The sequence below is a fragment of the Garra rufa genome, chromosome 24 (genome assembly GCF_049309525.1).
Source record: "Garra rufa chromosome 24, GarRuf1.0, whole genome shotgun sequence".
In the NCBI taxonomy this organism is placed as follows: Eukaryota; Metazoa; Chordata; class Actinopteri; order Cypriniformes; family Cyprinidae; genus Garra; species Garra rufa.
Window position 1 is genome coordinate 38,083,168 of NC_133384.1, and position 20,812 is coordinate 38,103,979.

Below are 20,812 nucleotides of genomic sequence, written 5' to 3' on the forward strand. Positions count from 1 at the left end.
ATAATAAAATTAAAAATTTGTATATGCATGTCATATAAACATTAATTGAGATAAGAGAACAGTGAACATGCAAATGTGTTATTAATTACTAAAATATTAAAATCTCAAAGGGATTTCAAACAAATATTTTAAGCTCAAAAAGGATTACAAAAAAAAGTCTAGTTTGTAGTCTCACCTGAGTCCCGTCTCTGTTCAGCAGCAGTGATTTGACGTTATCTGTGTGTCCTTTCAGTTTCATTAGTTTGGCACAGGTACGTGGGTCCCACACTCTCAGAACCTGATAAACAAATCAACGAAACAAAGACAATCTGAAACTATCAACATTAAAAAAAGAGTGTCAGGCACTTGTTATAAATAGCAAATATCAACACAAGAACCTGACGAAATTAGGTTATATCTTTCTCAATATTGTGAGAAAAAGAGAAAGCAATATATTGATTATTATATTATTGTATGTGCACAGCCCTGGTATATTACTCTATACAATAACAATCTTTAAAAAACTACTGTAGAGACAACTTGCAATGAAAATTTACTTTATTTACTCTTCGCCTGATCTTCATTAAAAGAAGACACTATGCAATAAAATTTAAAAAGGTAACAAATATCCACAATCCAGTATTTTCCACTGTAAAAAAAAGTGTTCAGATTCAAACCTTTTCAGTGGATCCTGACACTATAACGGTTCCCATCTGATTCATAGCCAGACTGTAGATGGAGTCCTTGTTCCCGCTGAGAGAAGACGCTGTACAACATAAGAAAAATATGATTTACACAGTTTATTTATCTTTTACATAAAGGTTTTGTTAATTTAATACTGAACTTGGATCTACTGAACTATTATTAGGACTACTGTTTGGATTGCTCTTGCCAAACTGTTAAACTTGTTAAACAATGTAATGTATACAGTTGAAAAGATGGATCTCAGAATCATACAATCATTGTTGGAAAGAGTTCAAATACACAAAAATGCTGGAAAACTAAAGAGTTTGCGAGACCTGAAGGATTTTTCTGATGAACGGCAGGCAGTTTAACTGTTCAGGACAAACAAGGGACTCATGAACAACTATCACTACACAAAATAAACACAGCTGTGGATCATTCAGGTAACAACACAGTATTAAGAAGCAATTGTATGGTTGAATTTATAAAAATGACTATTATTTTCTCCTGTGGACTATATGTAAACATCTTTTATTTGAAATATTTTATTCAGGTCAGTACTAAATAAACAAAATGCATTTTGTATGATCCGTCTTATTTTGGTCAAATAATTAACATTTAGCAGATTCTGCAAGGTGTATGTAAACTTTTGACTTCAACTGTAAATATATATATATATTAACATCATAACTCACTAGTAACGGTGTTATTGGATGCGGTCAGTGCGGTAAGTGTGTTCACATCCCAGAGGAAGATCTGTCTGTCCAGTCCTGCCGAAGCCACCAGCTCTTTGTCTTTAGCATATGCCAATGCTTTAACATAGTCCTAAAATAAAAACAAACAGTAAAGCACATACAATGCACACTATAATGTAGAGAAGCATTATATATAAAGAAAGTATTAAAGGTCACATATTGTGCACCTTTTTGGAGGTTTATTTTAGCTGTTGATGTTCTTAAGAATATATATGTGACCCTGGAGCACAAAACCAGTCTTAAGTCACTGGGGTATGTTTGTAGCAATAGCCAAAAATACATAGTATGGGTCAAAATTATTGATTTTTCTTTTATGCCAAAAATCATTAGGAAATTAAGCAAAGATCATGTTCCTTGAAGATTTTTTGTAAAATTCCTACTGTAAATGTATTAAAATGTAATTTTTTATTAGTAATATGCATTGTTAAGAACCTAATTTGGACAACTTTAAAGGTGATTTTCTCAGTATTTTGATTTTTTTGCACCGTCAGATTCCAGATTTTCAAATAGATGTATCTCGGCCAAATATTGTCCTATCCTAACAAACCATACATCAATAGAAAGCTTATTTACTGAGCTTTCATATTATATATACAAATCTCAGTTTTGTAAAATTTAACCTTATGACTGGTTTTGTGGTCCAGGGTCACATATTTGCAGTATAAGTGCCAAAAACCATCTTAATTTATTTTTACAGCTCCTCTCTAAGGAGCTCTTTCAAGAACAGGTCGATTTTGCCCGTCTAATTAATATTCATGAGCCTCTTTTCTGATTGGCCTGTTGTTTTCTGAGTGACACACGGCCAGGCCAACCACAGGTAACTACTGTCTTGTGTGCTGTAGCCTGCTGTAGCTTGGTGATACTAAACAGGATGTTTCAGAATGGCAATTAATTTTTTTTTTTTTTCAAACACGGATTGCAGTAAGCTATGTAACTAACTACTGTTTTAGTACAGGCCCTTTCGCACTGTGCGTTGATTCCGGAACAAATAAATAATAAATATATATATCTCATACAACCATTGTTGGAAAGAGTTCAAATACACAAAAATGCTGGAAAACTAAAGAGTTTGTGAGACCTGAAGGATTTTTCTGATGAACAGCAGGCAGTTTAACTGTTCAGGACAAACAAAGTTGCCAGAGTGCCTTCTGTGTGAATGCAAACACGTCCCGGGATTGATTCCGGGAACGATCCCGGGTTGGGAACCTAGTAACATTGCTGGGATCAGTCAGAACCAATGCCATAAAGGTTGTGTTGTGGTGATGATGCACATTATCGTGTTCAGTGTAATGTAAGTTTCAGTTTAGTGTAACGTATGCGTCAGATTACACCTCACATGTCTTTACGGGTTGTGTGTATAGCTCGCACGGATTCCGGAAAATCACTGTGTGAATGAACCAAAACAAAAAATTCCAAAACAAATCATGGGACACATTAAGCGTGTATTTTCCGGAGGCTAAAGCTGACGTGCCACTGCTCTTTTATATTAATGTTGGATGCTGGATTAATGTCGGAAGCCTGTGTAATGATGTAGTTTCCTGACATCTATCGACTGAGCAGTGTTTTCTCGACTTGTTTTCCTATTGTTGTTGCTCAGCAAAGGAATGGAAGCGATGTTGTCTGGGGGTTTGACAAAAGAAGGGTGGGACGGTGGTTGGTGCTCGGGATGGTGACTGAAGGCCGTGACGTCACATTTTTACGGAAGTCACAGCGGCTCGTAAAAAGGCACAGCTACTTTATGCAGGCTGTGTGCATTATACTCCGCTTCGCGTCGTGCCTAACAACGCCCTTCAGCCGTGATTTATTCACGATACAGCACGGCCTCTCGTACCTTATTGCTTTTATAAAACGGTTACCACACAATAAAAATATTAAAATCAAAAATATATTAATTTGTATATATTAAGTTGTATGTTTTCATAAAGTAAAATCATTAACTGCCTTCCGCTGTAAAAAGTAGTCCTTAACTGCTGCAGCTGTGTTTACGTTGCTAAGGGTGGTTGCTAAGGAGGATCAATGATACACAAAACCGTTGAGTGAAGCGGTCATAGCAGTGCTGTATCATGAATACGACACAGCTGCTGACCAATCAGAATTGAGGAATGGAACTAACCGTTTTATAATGAAATTTAAAACATACATGGTAGTTACATAGCCACTAGACCGGGGGACATCAACTGGCTAACCGCGGTCTGGATCCGGACCACAAGATGCGCCCATGCGGACCGTGAAAGCTTTTGACATAATTAAATAAAAAAAAATGCCAAACGCTAATTTCTAATAAATAAATTTATATCAAGCACACCAGGGTCAGCGTTTGGGTGCAATCTTCCGTGCAGTGATCACAGAGATCGGCGCATTGCGTACAGACAGATGTAGCTTTCAGTGAGTGAAAAAGTTGATGGAAAACGCATTGTTACGTCGCAAAATATTGTTTTTATACTGTATTTTTATACATATTTATGTTTTAAACCGTGAAGGTGAGCCAATGGATTTCACACAAGCAAAGTGAAAACTGCGCAATATGTTAAAGTGAAAGTAAAAACAGCGCTTCCAGCATCTGACGTGCACATTCTCTCAGAGACAATGATAGACGAATATACTTAATATGCTGATATTAATTTACTGCCCTAATATTTCACGTGCGCCGAACAGAGTGGGAAAAAAAAGAAAAAAAAGAAACGTATTTTGTGCTCTTAATTTTCATTGATGACTGCAGTGTTATAAGGGGTTAAGAAAGTCTTAATTATGATTTCAGGTTGTCTTAAATGTGGGGACTGAAAGGCAAGAATTGCGATGAAACTTTATAAGGCTATCCATTGAATAAATATGAGCGCTACACGTTTCAAAGTCATTTGCTGCGCTGCTTTGTGTACCATTCTGATAGCGCCTCCTGCTGGAAGAGAATGATCTGCCATTTTTAATCAGCTCGTATCAATCTTCTGTTGTCAAAAAGACCAATGTAAAAAAAAAAAAATCAATCCATGGTTTTAAGCAGCAAACACGTAGAGTTGTAAATGTGAACTGATGAATCGACAAGATCATGTGTTATACAAATTTAAACAATTAAGGCAGTAAAATATATGTATATGTTAATTAATATAACACTTGATTGACAATAATTGTTTAAATTAATGTAAGAATTGATACTTTTTGACTCTTTTTGTATCTGAAGGCTGGAATGTGAAGTTTATAATTTAAGAAATCTTTTGTTTTGTAAAACCTGCATCTGAATTGTCAATCATGCTTTTTACGGTCATTTTAATTATTAATTTATTAATTTATTTTTTTGTTCAAGTCTTCAAAAATTTATTTAAATAAGATAAAATATCATGCAGATACCCTGGTTTCCCAAAAACCATAAATAGTTTTTTTTTTTTTTATGTGACCCTGGACCACAAAACCAGTCTTAAGTCGCTGGGGTATATTTGTAGCAATAGCCAAAAATACATTGTATGGGTCAAAATTTTTGGTTTTTCTTTTATGCCAAAAATCATTAAGAAATTAAGTAAAGTTCATGTTCCATGAAGATTTTTTGTAAAATTCCTTCTGTAAACATATCAAAATGTAATTGTTGATTAGTAATATGCATTGTTAAGAACCTAATTTGGACAACTTTAAAGGTGATTTTCTCAGTCTTTTTGATGTTTTTGCATCCTCAGATTTCTGATTTCAAATAGATGTATCTCAGCCAAATATTGTCCTATCCTAACAAACCATGCATCAATAGAAAGCTTATTTATTGAGCTTTCATATGATGTATAAATCTCAGTTTTGTCAAATTTACCCTTATGACTGGTTTTGTGGTCCAGGTGTGGCCATATGTGACCCTGGACCACAAAACCAGTCATAAGGTTAAATTTTACAAAACTGAGATGTAAAGCACAATAAATAAGCTTTCTATTGATGTATGGTTTGTTAGGATAGGACAATATTTGGCCGAGATACAACTATTTGAATATCTGAAATCTGAGGGTGCAAAAAAATCAAAATACTGAGAAAATCACCTTTAAAGTTGTCCAAATTAAGTTCTTAACAATGCATATTACATTTTGATGTTTACAGTAGGAATTTTACAAAAAAATCTTAATGGAACATGATCTTTACTGAATTTCCTAACGATTTTTGGCATAAAAGAAAAATCAATAATTTTGACCCATACTATGTATTTTTGGCTATTGCTACAAATATACCCCAGCGACTTAAGACTGGTTTTGTGGTCCAGGGTCACATATATAATTGTCCGGACCTCGGCTAGTGAGCAGGGTTCATTACTGGACCTCGAGCCGTTTTAGTAGAAGACCCCTGCTCTAGACCTTAGTTATCATGAAAAAACCCAGGAAATTTCAGTTTGGACAATATGGGACCTTTAATTCAAATGGTGGACTCGAAAAATACTTAAAAAAAAAAAAAAAAAAAAAAACATGCATAGGAGCAGAAATAAAAGGGTCAACGCATTGTTTATTATAAATGTAAAAGCTGTAATTTTTCTCTTGTTGAACGCCTTCTAGAATGTTTTCAGTCATGCAACGGGTTTGTTTGGATGTGCATTGTGCACATACCATTTAATTTGATCAGGCGTTTTGAAACCATGACAGTACCTTGTAGAGCCTGACCTATAAAGGATTTTGAAGGCCGATACGATACAAATATTTGTTGGTTTTAAAATCCGATATATTGGCTGATTTTTTTTTTTTTTCAGAAACGCGCAACAAAACATTAACAGATTTCCCTAACATTAGTTATTTGTAGTTATTTATGAGTTTTAACTAGCATAATATGATAATGCATTTTAAAAAGAAACTTGTTTCTTTTATTGTCACAACAGATCAGAGGAACATCAAAATATATTAAAGTTCTGATAAATAAAATGTATAAAAATAAGCTACCTTATAATTACAATGTAAGCTTGCTTATCCATTTACCTGCACTTTTTAAATTCTTTCCACCAAGCTACATCAAACCATTTTCAATCATCAGTTGCTGCCTGCCTTCTAAAACCTACTATTTAGTGATCTAAATCCATTATGTGACTCTTTAATGCACCGGCTGAACGACAGTCTGCAACGCACACTTGGCGTCATTGGATTTCACACACGTGGAAAAGAAAAGCGAACTTTTACGCACAAGCTACGTTTGATACAAAATCTGTTTATGCTGGTGCTCATATGTGCATAAACACTACTGACCCTTACAAGATCCACCTCTTTGGGTAAGCATTCATTGTAAAACACTCACAGGACATTCATTTTGAAAACTATGCAAATATTTAGAAATTTCACGCAAAAATACTATGGATCAGAGTCCCGAAATCATGAATAGTTGCCAGATTAGGTTGACGATTTCCAGCCCAAAAGCTCACCAAAACCCGCCCACTTCAACAAAAACCAGCCCAAATTTTAACTGCCAAAATAATGAGAATTTTATTGCCATGTCAAGGTTGATAAGGACCATTTTTATCTCTTTAAAAAAAAAGAATAATGACAAAATAAAATAAAGATAAATCAATTTCACAGGAATATGGATCAAAACAGTCCGAAAATATGCGTAAAATGTCCAGAAATCTTTTCAAAGTGGAAATTAACCGATGACTTTAACCCTTGGAAAAACACATGCTCCATTTTCAATGTCCACAGTAAAAAATAAGCTAATTTCTGTGCAAAAACTGCACAATAAAGTGACGAGAAACAAATGTTATGTAAAACCTCGTCACTCACAAGTCATCACATCTCACTAACGTAAAAGACGTAAATTGATTGACAGGTCTCTGTTAAACTAAACCAGTAAGGGTTACGTTAAGCAAAAATTAGTTGATGACTTTACTACAAAACAGCTGATTGGGCAGCTTTTAATTTTTTAAAGCAGCCCAAGTTTTGTCTACCCGCCCAATGCGTTATTCTCCGGTCCAAGCCGATCAAAAGAAGCCCAATTGGGCGGAAACCCGCCCAATCTGGCAACACTGGGCACGTTATGCACAGGGACGGTGTAGAGTGCCCTCTGGTGGACAAACTTTACAACGCCAACACTCATGACATGGTTAAAGGCTGTTTCGTCCGTTTTTATTTTATTTTTGAAATATTCATTTATCGGCCATTATAAATGCCGATACCGAATAGTTTGGAAAATGCCTAATATCGGCCCGCCGATATATCGGTCAGGCTCTAGTACCTTGTGTGTTCGCAGTGTTGACATACAGAAGCCCTTGTGTGCGTTCCAGACCTTCACCGTGGTGTCTGACGACGCTGATATCACTGCAGACACAACAGAGAAACATATATATCTATACTGCATTTATAACACAACATTAGAGCTGCACTGAACACGTCAGACACTCACATGTTTTGCCGTTGCAGCAGAGGACAATGTCGTTGACCCAGTCTGTGTGATGCTCCATTGATGCAATGTACGGATCCTGCTGAAAAACACAAACATGCAAGAGAGGAAACGTCATTTCAAAGGTCCAAGGAATTGTTTTGACTTTATATTTATGGGTTTAGTGACTTAAGGGGTACCTTATGCTGGTTAACGCTCCATATCCTGATGATGGAGTCACGTCCGGCGGTGAAGAGCCGGTTAAGAGCTGGATCCAGCTGTAGTGCGTTGACTCCATTACGGTTATATTTCTCCACCTCGTCTCTGATCACATATGACACCTGCAACACACACACGATCAGAATTAGAGGTTCTTTATATATACATTTTTGAGGATAATCGGAACAGAGCGGGACACTGAAAAAAGCAGATTTTGCCATTTTAGATATGACTTCGTGATTCAGTGAGATTTCATTTTAAGTGATTAAATAGGGGCTATTGTTATGAACATGAGTGATGTTGTTAAATAGATCTAGCATTACTATAATATAAACTTTTTAATGTAAAATATGCTGTCTTGTTTTGTTTGTTTTTGCTTTCAACTAATCAATTTTACAGTTTTCTCTTACAAATACACTTTATAAAGTAGCTATGTACGAAAGAAATGCAAGAACAAGGCTAAATATAGTTTGTAATTATGTCTATATCTATGAAATCACACACTTGATTTTATTTCTATCCTGTTTTCTCCACTCCCTTGTTATTTTAAATGTAAACAAAACAGAAAACTGCAAGTGTGTGATGAAAAACAGCTTTTTTAAATTACAATATTCAAAAAAAGGCCAAAAATTCTAAAATGTTAAGCCATAGATATTAGCACAAATTGTTTTTTTTATTTAATTGTTTATTGTAAATTTTCAATTCATTTTAATTAATTTGGGTTGCAAAAAGATGGAAAATGTACAGTAAATTTTAAAAACATTTCAGAATTTTTTAAAAATTAAGGATTTTTTTGGAATTTTTCGAAAAGCTTTTGAAAATTTACCGGAAATTTTCCACCCCTTCGCAACCCTAATTTTAATTACATTTTATTTTATACCTTTGCTATCTGCAAAATCCATTATCACTCAACTTCTTCTATGAATCAGACTTAAACCAAAAGAAGCGATTAATAATTATTATTTATTGTCTCCAAAATAAATAAATAAATAAAAAATAAAATAACTGAATAAATAAACACTTTTAAACTTCTCCATTTTTAAAAAAAAAAATTCCATTCCACATAAATAAAATACAGCCTATCAGTTCAGAATACCACAAAAAGCATACATTTTATTTTTAACAACATGTTTATGGGTTAGAAAGAAATTAGGTTAAATTTTGCATTTAATTTCAGATAAATTTATTTTATTTTTCTATTTAGAATAACCAAAATTAACACAGGTATAAAGTAACTTTTAACTATCAATTCAAACACTTTTACTTAAAAACAATGAAAAATATGTATGATTTTCATCCCATTCTACAAGATACTTAAAAGACAAATCATTTTCAAATTTATATTTTAATGTATGCTAAAAATGAACCTTTGTAGATATCTTCAAACTAGTCACACATCTAAAGCAAAATTCACAACAACAATAAAACACAACCAAATGTGGTTCATAAAGCACAAACACACCTTCATCATAAACGCATGCACTTAATGTGTGCAGTATGGAGGCATTTACACAACATTTAGGGTTTAGAAGTGCTCATATCCCACTATACATGTGTTTAGTTTGCATATGCACATATTTATGAGTTCAACATCTATCTGCTCATATGTTTAGATCTGTATATGTTGATTATAAGCTGCCCACATGACCATATGTTGTTCAACATGCAAATATGGTCAATAAGCATAATGCACATGCACATATATTCAAGTATGGAAGGCAAATTGTTATGACATCGGCCAAAGACACGAGATGACCTATTACAATCCAAAATATCGGACTAAAACCGGTTCATTTATCAATCTGCAGCCCATAATGCTCATGTAACCCTCGACACCGCTTGTTTATATGATCACAGCCCGCAGTAAGCAGTCTATACAGACTTAGTAACCTTCAATCTCAGACACCTGACTCAAAACACGCCTATGACGCCCCAAAATTGCAGTTTGGTAGGCAATAAAGCAGATTTTGTGACATAGCCTGGCCTCCACATCCCTGTGCGCCACACAAACGCTCACATCCGCGTTTACACAGCCGTTTAAAACAACTACAACGGTCTGAAGGCTACTATCATCACACAAATAGCACACGGACATCACAAGCGCACTCGCAAGTGTGAAACATTCACCTGCACTTTCCTGCGCCCCGCTGCATTCTGTCTGTGATGCGTCGCCATCTTACATGTTGACGCCGTGACGCCACTTCCGTCACGCCAAGAAGAACCGCCAAAGCCGGCGCGCGCTCGAGGCGGGAGCAGAATAAATAACTATTAATAAATGCCAGAACATATAGATATTCAGAATATAGCATTGTAGTCATATTATAGCATTTGCATGTGGTTTTATTTGTTTAAAAAATAAATAAATAAATATAGCGTATTCTTTGTCAAGTGGCGAGACGCTGCAGGTGAATAGGGTAAAATTTAACTAATAGTTATCACCTTACTTACCCAGATGATTGATTACATTGATAATTGCAAGCGTTTTTTCTATTACAAGTTTTCTAAAATGTTAGGTTTAAATATGCAAATGAGCCATTATTTTGCTAATTTGCATACATTTCTAGCACAAAAATCGAAAACACTGGATGAAGTCAGATTCAAAATTCTTGTTTAATTTTTTTGGCATATTAGAGTCAAAGTTTTTACAAAGGGGATTTTGGGTGTCTCAATTTGTCGCCATAATTTTGATTTTTTTTTTTTTTTATCATTTTGGGGGGAATAAAATGTAATAAATCAAGCAAATTACATATGAACAAATAAGGTAAAATCTTCAGGATATAGATAGGAATACAAATGTAATGTTAGGTGTGTGTAAGTGCTACTGAAATGGCTCAGTGTAGGAGAAAAAACTCATTTTGAGAAAACGGCCTTTAAAAATATGTATTATAATTGAAATCTATTGACACAAATAGATAAAGTGCTATAAAAGAAACACTTAACAGTGTCTTTTGGATGTTTTCTTTCCACTAGTCTGAAAAAAACACTTTATGAAACTCCAAAAAGCCCAAAATCTCAAACTTGACAAGGTGAATGAAAAAACTGTGTTTGCAGTGTCTCCCCTTAAAAAAGCAAAGGAAAAACGTAAGGTCTCGAAACCTTTTTACACTGCAAAGGTGGCACAGAAGCACTTCTGAGGTGCCATTTAAAGGCATCTTTACACACCTGAATTAATAATTAAATGCCTGTTCACAATTCAGTGTATAGATGCAAGACTAGCCAGACTAAAGTATACAGTTGTAATTAATGTATAAATTCAGTATAAAGACAAAATGCCACTTCAGAAGCGCTTCTGTGCCACCTTTACAGTGTAAATGCGATGTAAATTTGACATAAGTGTCATTAAGAAGATGAGTCAGAGCAGGCATAATACACTGAGCAAAATTATAAATGCAACACTTTTGTTTTTGCCCCCATGTTTCATGAGCTGAACTCAAAGATCTATGTACACAAAAGGTCTATTTCTGTCAAATATTGTTACAAATCTGTCTAAATCTATGTTAGTGAGCACTGAGATAATCCATCCACCTCACAGGTGTGGCATATCAAGAAGCTGATTAGACAGCAAGATTATTGCACAGGTGTGTTTTAGGCTGGCCACAATAAAAGGCCACTCTAAAATGTGCCGTTTTATCACACAGCACAATGCCACAGATGTCGCAAGCGTGCAATTGGCATGCTAAAAGCAGGAATGTCCACCAGAACTGTTGCCTGTGAATTGAATGTTCATTTCTCTACCATAAGCTATCTCCAAAGGCGTCTCAGAGCATTTGGCAGTATATCCAACTAGCCTCTCAACCGCAGACCATGTGTATCCACATCAGCGTCTTCATCTCTAAGATCTTCTAGCGGTGGCGGTGGGGTTATATGGGCAGGCGTATGTTATGGACAATGAACACAGGTGCATTTTGTTGATGATATTTTGAATGCACAGAGAGACCATGACAAAATCCTGAGGCCCATTGTTGTGCCATTCATCCACGACCATCACCTCATGTTGCAGCATGCAACATTTCCAGGAAGCACAGCCATTAAAGAGAAGTGGAAGGCACACCTGTGCAATAATCATGCTGTCTAATCAGCATCTTGATATGCCACACCTGTGAGGTGGATGGATTATCTCGGCAAAGGAGAAGTGCTCACTAACACAAATGCACAGATTTGTGAACTATATTTGACAGAAATAGGCCTTTTGTGTGGCTACATTGAAATAATTTCAGCTCATGAAAAATGGGGGCAAAGACAAAAGTGTTTATAATTTTGGTCAGTGTAGGCATTTATACAGCATTAGATCTTTACACTACATTTGGAGCATGCAGAGCACAAAGCAGCATTAACCTGAGGCATCTCAGTATTCAGTGTAAGGATGCAAATCCATATAAAAGCCAGGCGAAATTATGCCTGCTTGGACCCAATTTAGCAATTTGTAAATGCATTTATGCTCTGAGCAGAATTACAGTCTGTACAAAGACACTGAAATGCCATTTTAGAAGCGCTTCATGTGCCACCTTTAAGTGTAAATGTGTACATTTTTTTTCTGCTCGGAGGCACAGTAGCATAAATGTAGCAGTGTTAATATACTTTGATACTAGATTCTGAAGTGGGTTAAGTGCCTAGTGCTGCCTAAATTATGCCTGCTCTGATCCACCTCAGAACCTAGGTGTTAAAGCCAAGTTAATGCTACTCTATGCCATCTTAAAATTCAGTGTAAAGATGCAATGAACCCACCTCACTCCTAGTGTTAAAGCAGCTGTAATTGCTGTGGAAATGCATTTATGCCACCTCTGAACAGCATTAAATAGTCTGTATAAAGGCACCTAAATCCCAAAGAAAAACCAGTTTGTTTGGCCCACTTATTTGCAATACAATCATTGCCCTGGACCAAAAAACTAGACATAAGTTGCATGAGTATATTTGTAGCAATAGCCAACAATACATTTTATGCATGAGTCAAATATTATCGATTTTTCTTTTATGCCAAAAATCATTAGGATATTAAGTAAAGATCCTGTTCCATTAAGATATTTTGTAAATTTCCTACCGTGAACATATCAAAACTTAATTTTTGATTAGTAATGTGCATTAATTTGGACAACTTTAAAGGTGATTTTCTCAATATTTGGATTTTTTTGCACCCTCAGATTCCAGATTTCCAAATGTTTACCAAACCTAACAAACCATACATAAATATAAAGTTTATTTATCCAGCTTTCAGATGATGCATAAATCTCAATTTCAGAAAAACTGACTCTTATATATCGTTTTTATTCAATAAAGCATACTCAAATGAAAGACGCACGCAACACATTCCTACAGCGAGTACTTAAACTATTACTGTAACTTTAAAATAAAATAAAAAGTTGCATCTTTCACACTGATATCTGAATTACATGCATGATTAAAATTAAACACTGTCCTGCGATACTTCCTCTGACCAACAGATGGCGTTATAAACTCATATTCCACATCGTTTACACTCCGCTTAGTTGAACAAACTTCATAAATAGTCACAGATATATTGTTTATATAATAATTCGACAAATTATCATTATCTCCAGTCTATATGTGCGAGCTAAACCACTAAATGCACTGTATTATAGCCTACTTTATATAATCAATGACGCATGCACTGTGTATGCATCTTGTGTATTTTATAGAAATTAAATAAAGATTGCATTTGCATGCATATGAGGTATATACTATCTGCAAATTCTACATAAAAGGCCATGCACATATCACATTTCCAGTATTAACATCCAAGAATGCATAACGCGAGATATATTATTTTTTAAGCAAGAAAGGGGGAAAAAACAACAATCAATATTATAAACCTACATGAGAGAACATAATGCACTTTATTCACTTTCCCCCCAAACAAACTGTGTTTTGAAGCGGCTGGAGCAGATGGTGTTCGTGGAGGAGGCGGAACATCGAACAACTGGCTCTCTGCTGCTCTCAGATCAGTTCAGTCTGAGATACACATGAACATACAGGAGAACACAGCTCTGCTTTTCCAACAGAGCCACAACTTCATGTGCTTGGGAATTGCGGATCAATGGCACACCGACAGGACAGATATTCGGGATGATGTGAAAGAGGGAATTTAATGGTCTTTGAAGGCGTGGATTCACTTCAGACTGAACTTGGAACATTAAATGCGCAACTTGTTTTTTGATTCCCTGGGATTTTCACGATGGCTTTCCTCTGGCTCTTTCTGTTGATCAGAGGAAATGTGTGAGGACTTGCACATACTCAGCTGAACAGAAGCGAACTTTCACATGTAAGTAATTGCTTTTATTAGCTGTGTGGTTGACAAAATGCTGAAAAGTTTCTATTATAACAGATCTGCTCATGGAAGTCTTTGATTATATAACTCAAATAAAAAATAACAAACAAAACACAAAACACGCTATATATCAGATCATATGGAAACTAATGGAAGCTAATTATTCGATTAAAATGGTCTGTTTTTTAGTCAAATGACAACCTTCTGTAATTGTCACTAGATTAATTGTGAAGAAAATCATAATTGTGACGCAATTACCAAACATTTTTCTCTTAGATAATGGCGTTATAGCCTACTTTAAGACAATATACATGCCAAGCGTGCTTGTTTAATCACATCAGATCCGATTTCTGTTATTCTGAACGCTGTTCGTTCGTGTGTGTGTGTGGTTTACAGGAACATGAACAGGTGTGTAAGTGTCGCTGTTTTTTTTTGTTTTTTTTAAGCGTCTGTTTTTTAACACTACTGTCAAGTTAAAAGTAGTTAAACTTAAAACAAATCATAAAAAAATGCCTAGATGTTTTTATTAACTTAAAAAGAAAACGCGCTCCTTGTTGCCGTTAAAGGTCAGTACAAAAACGCGCCTTATTACAGCGGCGCGCGAAATATTCGCGCTCTTGTCCAAGGTGCTGAAAACACACTGAGACCAGAAAATGAGGTAAAAAACAAACGTTAAATTCGACTCAAAGAAGAGTCAAAGACAAAATCGTCAATTATTGTAGGTGAAAATGCTGACATCCTCAACAACAGCGCTATGACAACCGTCACGCGAAATATTAATATCAACAACGCTAATATTTATCATTAGCCTACTACGAATGTATTCAATTCAGTTCGGTTAAAATGAAGTAGCCTGTTATTACAAGTAATAGATTTTCACCTTAAAAATACTTTTATATTATATTTGTTTACTGAAAATGTTTAAACTTTTGAATGAAACTAGTTATTTTAGATGTTATAACACGCTCCCAGTGTTGTTCTGTGCCGTAAGTAATGATAATAATGTTCAAATCATTGTTTTGCTGAAATGTGATATTTACATACACATATCAATTAACTCAAGCATTGTATTTGTTTTAAGCAAGTGCCTTCCTTGTATAACAATAGCATGATATATGAGAGTTGAAGTCTATGTATGTGTGAGCTGTGTATAAACAGAGGAAGTGATCGTAACAGAGACAGCAATGCTTGATGTGATAATTCTCAGTGATTTAGTTATTTGCATTTATTCAAAAGCCCCATGTTAAGAATCATCGCTCATGCCATATCAGCCTAATTATGATGAACGAGGAGTCATCTGTCATATTGTCAATTGGTGATGTATGATCTCTGGGGATCTTGCTTCTGTCTGCTCTGATTGGCTGCGGCTGACAGGCTGACACTGTGATTAAAAAGACTATTGCTGTTTGGATTGATCCAGAGTCTGGACTGGATCAACCAGGAACGGTTAATATGTGAGCCTGGAGCACAAAACCAGTCATGAGGGTCAATTTTTGGAAATTGAGATTTATACGTTATCTGAAAGCTTAATAAATAAGCATTGTTAGAGATACAACTATTTGAAAATCTGGAATCTGAGGTTTCAAAAAATCTAAATATTGAGAAAATCACCTAAAAGTTGTCTAAATTAAGTTTTTAGCAATGTTGATGTGAATCAAAAATTAGGTTTTGATACATTTATGGTAGGAAACGTACAAAATATGTTCATGGAACATGATCTTCACCTAATATCCTAATGATTTTTGGCATAAAAGAAAACAAAAGAAAAATAATTTTGACAAAAGAAACAAAACCATAAGGGTCCATTTTATGAAATTGAGATTTATACATTATCTGAAAGCTTAATAAATAAGCTTTGTTAGGATAGGACAATATTTGGCTGAGATACAACTATTTGAAAATCTGGAATCTGAGGGTGCAAAAAAATAAAAATCTAAATATTGAGAACATCGCCTTTAAAGTTGTCCAAATGAAGTTCTAAGCAATGCATATTACTAATCAAAACTTAAGTTTTTATATATTTATGGTAGGACATTTACAAAATATGTTCATGGAACATGATCTTTACTTAATATCCTAATGATTGTTGGCATAATTTTGACCCATGCATTGTATTTTTGGCTATTGCTATAAATGTACCCGTTTAAGACTGGTTTTGTGGTCCAGGGTCACATATGAGTGAAACATAATGCTTAAAGGAACAGTACACCAAAAAAATGTAAATGTTCTGAGAATTTACTCACTAAGGCCATCCGAGATCATCAGATTAAGAGAAATGTGTCATTTTGCATGTGTGCAGTGAATGGGTGCCGTCGGAATGAGAGTCCAAACTGCTGAAAGTAAAGATTTTTTTCTATCTATCTATCTATCTATCTATCTATCTATCTATCTATCTATCTATCTATCTATCTATCTATCTATCTATCTATCTATCTATCTATCTATCTAACGATTGCTCCAATAATAAAGTGGTCTAGTATGAACAAATATGTGACCCTGGACCACAAAACCAGTCATAAGAGTATTTTTTTTTTATCTGAAAGTTTAATAAATAAGCTTGTTAGGATCTGCCAATATTTGGCAGAGATACAACTATTTGAAAAAATGGAAACTGAGAGTGCAAAAGAAATCTAAATATAGAGAAAATCACCTAAACGTTGTCTAAATGTAGTTCTTGGCAATGCATGTTACTAACAGTACACCCAAAAATGAAAATGTTCTAAGAAATTCCTCACTCAGGCCATCCGAGATCATCAGATTTATAGAAAGGAGTCATTTTGAGAATGAGAGTCGAAACAGCTGATAAAAACATCACAATAATTCACAAGTATTCTGAAGGTCTTAGCAATGCATATTACTAATCAAAAATTAAGTTTTGATATATTTAAGGTAGGACATTTACAAAAAAAAAAATCATGAAACATGGTCTTTATTTAATATCCTAATGATTTTTTTTTTTTTGCATGAAAGAAAAATAATTTTGACCCATGCAATGTATTTTTGGCTATTGATACAAATATACCTGTGCTACTTAAGACTGGTTTTGTGGTCCAGGGTCACACATGAGTAAAACATAATGCTTAAAGGAACAGTACACCCAAAAATGAAAATGTGCTGAGAATTTACTCACTCAGACCATCCGAGATCATCAGATTTTTAGAAAGGTGTCATTTTGCATGAGTGCAGTGAATGGGTGCCATCAGAATGAGACTCGAAACAGCCGAAAAAAACATCACAATAATTTATAAATAATTCACACCACTCCAGTTCATCGGTTATCCATCTTGAGAAGACAAAAGAAACAAATTAAGATGTTTTTAACTAAAATGCAAGTACCTAATCCATAAAAAACGCTTCCTCCAGTGAAAAAGTGGTTTAGTATGAATTTACATTAGGAGAAAAATCTGCACAAGCTAAAACAGTCCAGAACAGCTCTAAACAAATATGTGACCCTGGAGCACAAAACCAGTCGTTAGGGTCAGTTTTTGGAAATTGAGATTTATACATTATCTGAAAGCTTAATAAATAAGCATGGTTAGGATAGGACAATATTTGGCTCAGATACAAATATCTGAAAATCTGGGGGTGCAAAAAAAAAAAAAAATCTAAATAGTGAGAAAATCGCCTTAAAAAATCACCTTTAATGGAACATGATCTTTACTTAATATCCTAATGATTTTTGGCATTAAAAGGAAAAATAATGTTGATCTACGCAATGTATTTTTGGCTATTGCTACAAATGTACCCATGCTACTTAAGGTTTTGTGTCATTTTGTACATGTGTAGTGAATGGGTGCCGTCAGAATGAGAGTCGAAACAGCTGAAAAAAACATCACAATAATTTATAAGTAATTCACACCACTCCAGTTCATCAGTTACCATCCTGAGCAGACAAAAGAAATAATCCATAAAAACGGTTCCTCCAGTGAAAAGTGGTCTGGTATGAATTTACAGTCAGAGAGAAATCTGCACAGATCAAACACGGTTTACAAGCTAAAACAGTCTAAAACAGCTCTAAACAAATATGTGACCCTGGACCACAAAACCAGTCATAAGGGTAATTTTTTTTTGTAATTGAGATTTATACATCACCTGAAAGCTGAATAAATAAGCTTACTTAGATAGGACAATATTTGGCAGAGATGCAGCTATTTGAAAATCTGGAATCTGAGGGTGCAAAAAAATCTAAATATTGAGAAAATCGCCTTTAAAGTTGTCCGAATGAAGTTCTTAGCAATGCATATTACGTTTTGATATAGTTACAGTAGGAAATTTACAAAATATCTTCATGAAATGATAATTTTGAACTATACAATGTATTTTTGGATATTAAGACTGGTTTTGTAGTCCAGGGTCACATATGTGACCCTGGACCACAAAACCAGTCTTAAGTCGCTGGGGTATATTTGTAGCAATAGCCAAAAATACATTGCATGGGTCAAAATTTCAGATTTTTCTTTTATGCCAAAAATCATTAGGAAAGATCATGTTCCATTAAGATTTTTTGTAAAATTCCTACTGTAAACCTATCAAAATGTAATTTTTGATTAGTAATATGCATTGTTAAGAACCTAATTTGGACAACTTTAAAGGTGATTTTCTCAGTATTTTGATTTTTTTGCATCCTCAGATTCCTGATTTTAAAATAGATGTATCTCGGCCAAATATTGTCCTATCCTAACAAACCATACATCAATAGAAAGCTTATTGATTGAGCTTTCATATGATGTATACATCTCAGTTTTGTAAAATGTAACCTTATGACTGGTTTTGTGGTCCAGGGTCACATATGTGTTAGGATTTTGATGTGAGAGACAACAGAAGATGGACTTTTTCACTGGAGGAAGCATTATTATGGATTATGAACTCATATTTTGTCCAGAAGTGATGGTTTGAAGTTAAAAAACATTTAATAATAGATTTATTTCTTACAAACATTTATCTTTTTGCTCTTCAAGATGTTAACCGGTGGACTGGAGTGGATTACTTGTGGATGATAATGATGTTTTTATCATTCTGACAGCAGCCATTGGTGAGCAAGTGATGCAATGCCACATTTCTCCAAATCTGATGAAGAAACAAACTCATCTACAGTTTGAGGTTCCACATTTTCAGTTTTGCACAAACTGTTCCTTTAAATCCTGTTTTATTGGTGTTGATCTCTTTTGAGAAGCAGTGATCGTAATGCTGGACTCTGTGACTGCAGCCGCAGCTCTGACCTTGGAATCATTATTTGTTTTGCCACTCATAATTTATTTGTGACAAGTGGCCTATGGCCTCATCTATTCTCATCTAAGCAATCCGAGACAGTTTTTGTCCCCTGTGTGGTACTCTTCCACACTTTGTTTCTTTCGTCACCCAGCTTGACTTCAAAACGTCCACTTTATTCTGCTATTACGAAAACAATGACAAGCAATGTTTCATGTTGACATAATTTGGTCGTAACCCGGGATCTCCGAGTGCTCCGGCACAATGGGGGAGAGAGTTTTGGTCCGTCACTGAGTCAAATTTAACACGTCTCTCATTAGATCAGCGCAGAGTGAAGCCATTAGACTTGAAACTGTACATTAGTGCTGCTGTTGGGCTACACTGCACCCACTGCTAGTTTGACCTAATGATAAACAGTTATCAGCTGCTGGGGGTCGGGGAGGTTGTATAAGCTGTCAGCAGATCTTTCTTCATCCCCCGGAGCTGAAAATGGATTAGCAACAGAAGCTCCTGTATGGGGGAAATACAGAATTGGAGCAATTAATGAATAAGTGATAAGCCGCTGTGCACTTTACTTCGGGTAGAGCTGGGCAACATGGATAAAACATATATATTTCATATATATTTAAAAAAAAAATTAGCCTTTTGGGGAAATAAATATACATATATATACACACACACACTACCAGTCAAGTTTTTGAACTGTAAGATTTTGTATGTTTTTTAAAAAAAAAAGCCTTTTCTGCTTACCAGACCTGCATTAAGTACAACAAAAACATAAGAAAATGTAAAATATTTTTACTAATTAGAACAGCTGTTTTCTATTTGATTATATTTTAAAATATGATTTATTTCTGTGATTTCAAAGCTGATTTTTTAGCATCATTACTCCAGTCTTCAGTGTCACATGAACCTTCAGAAATCATTCTAATATACTGATTTACTGCTCAAAAAACATATTATTATTATGTTGAAAACATAATCTTTGATTTATCTGAAATATAAATCTTTTGTAACAGTATAAATGTCTTTATCACCACTTTTGATCAATTTAAAGCATCCTTGCTAAATAAAATTATTCATTTCTATAATTTCTATAATTATACTGTCTCCAGAGTTTTAAATGGTATAGTGTATAATGTATATAAAAGCTTTTTATTTCAGATCCATGCATGTCTTTGGATCTTTTTATTTATCAAAGAATCCTTAAAAATGAACTCAACTGTTTTATATATTGATATTAATAATTATAAATGTTTCTTGAGCAGCAAATCAGCATATTAGAATGATTTCTGAAGGATCATATGACACTGAAGACTGGAGTAATGATGCTGAAAATTTAGCTTTGATCATAGAAATAAATTACATTTTA

General features: G+C 34.6%; 1 protein-coding gene across 2 annotated transcripts in view; it reads right to left on the reverse strand.

The window, feature by feature from the left end:
- wdr48a (WD repeat domain 48a) overlaps positions 1-10,130 on the reverse strand; it is a 28,226-nt gene extending 18,096 nt beyond the window's left edge. Inside the window, exons 1-7 of one of the 2 annotated variants that reach the window (XM_073830755.1) lie at positions 10,077-10,130; positions 7,931-8,071; positions 7,755-7,833; positions 7,587-7,669; positions 1,359-1,488; positions 657-745; positions 176-277 (exon numbers count right to left, since the gene is read on the reverse strand). In XM_073830755.1, coding sequence (XP_073686856.1) covers positions 176-277; positions 657-745; positions 1,359-1,488; positions 7,587-7,669; positions 7,755-7,833; positions 7,931-8,071; positions 10,077-10,124 — 672 coding nt within the window. In that variant the 5' untranslated portion in view covers positions 10,125-10,130. The remainder of the gene's footprint in view (positions 1-175; positions 278-656; positions 746-1,358; positions 1,489-7,586; positions 7,670-7,754; positions 7,834-7,930; positions 8,072-10,076) is intronic. The other variant, XM_073830754.1, reaches the window with a different exon arrangement.
- Between the last annotated feature and the right edge of the window lie 10,682 nt (positions 10,131-20,812).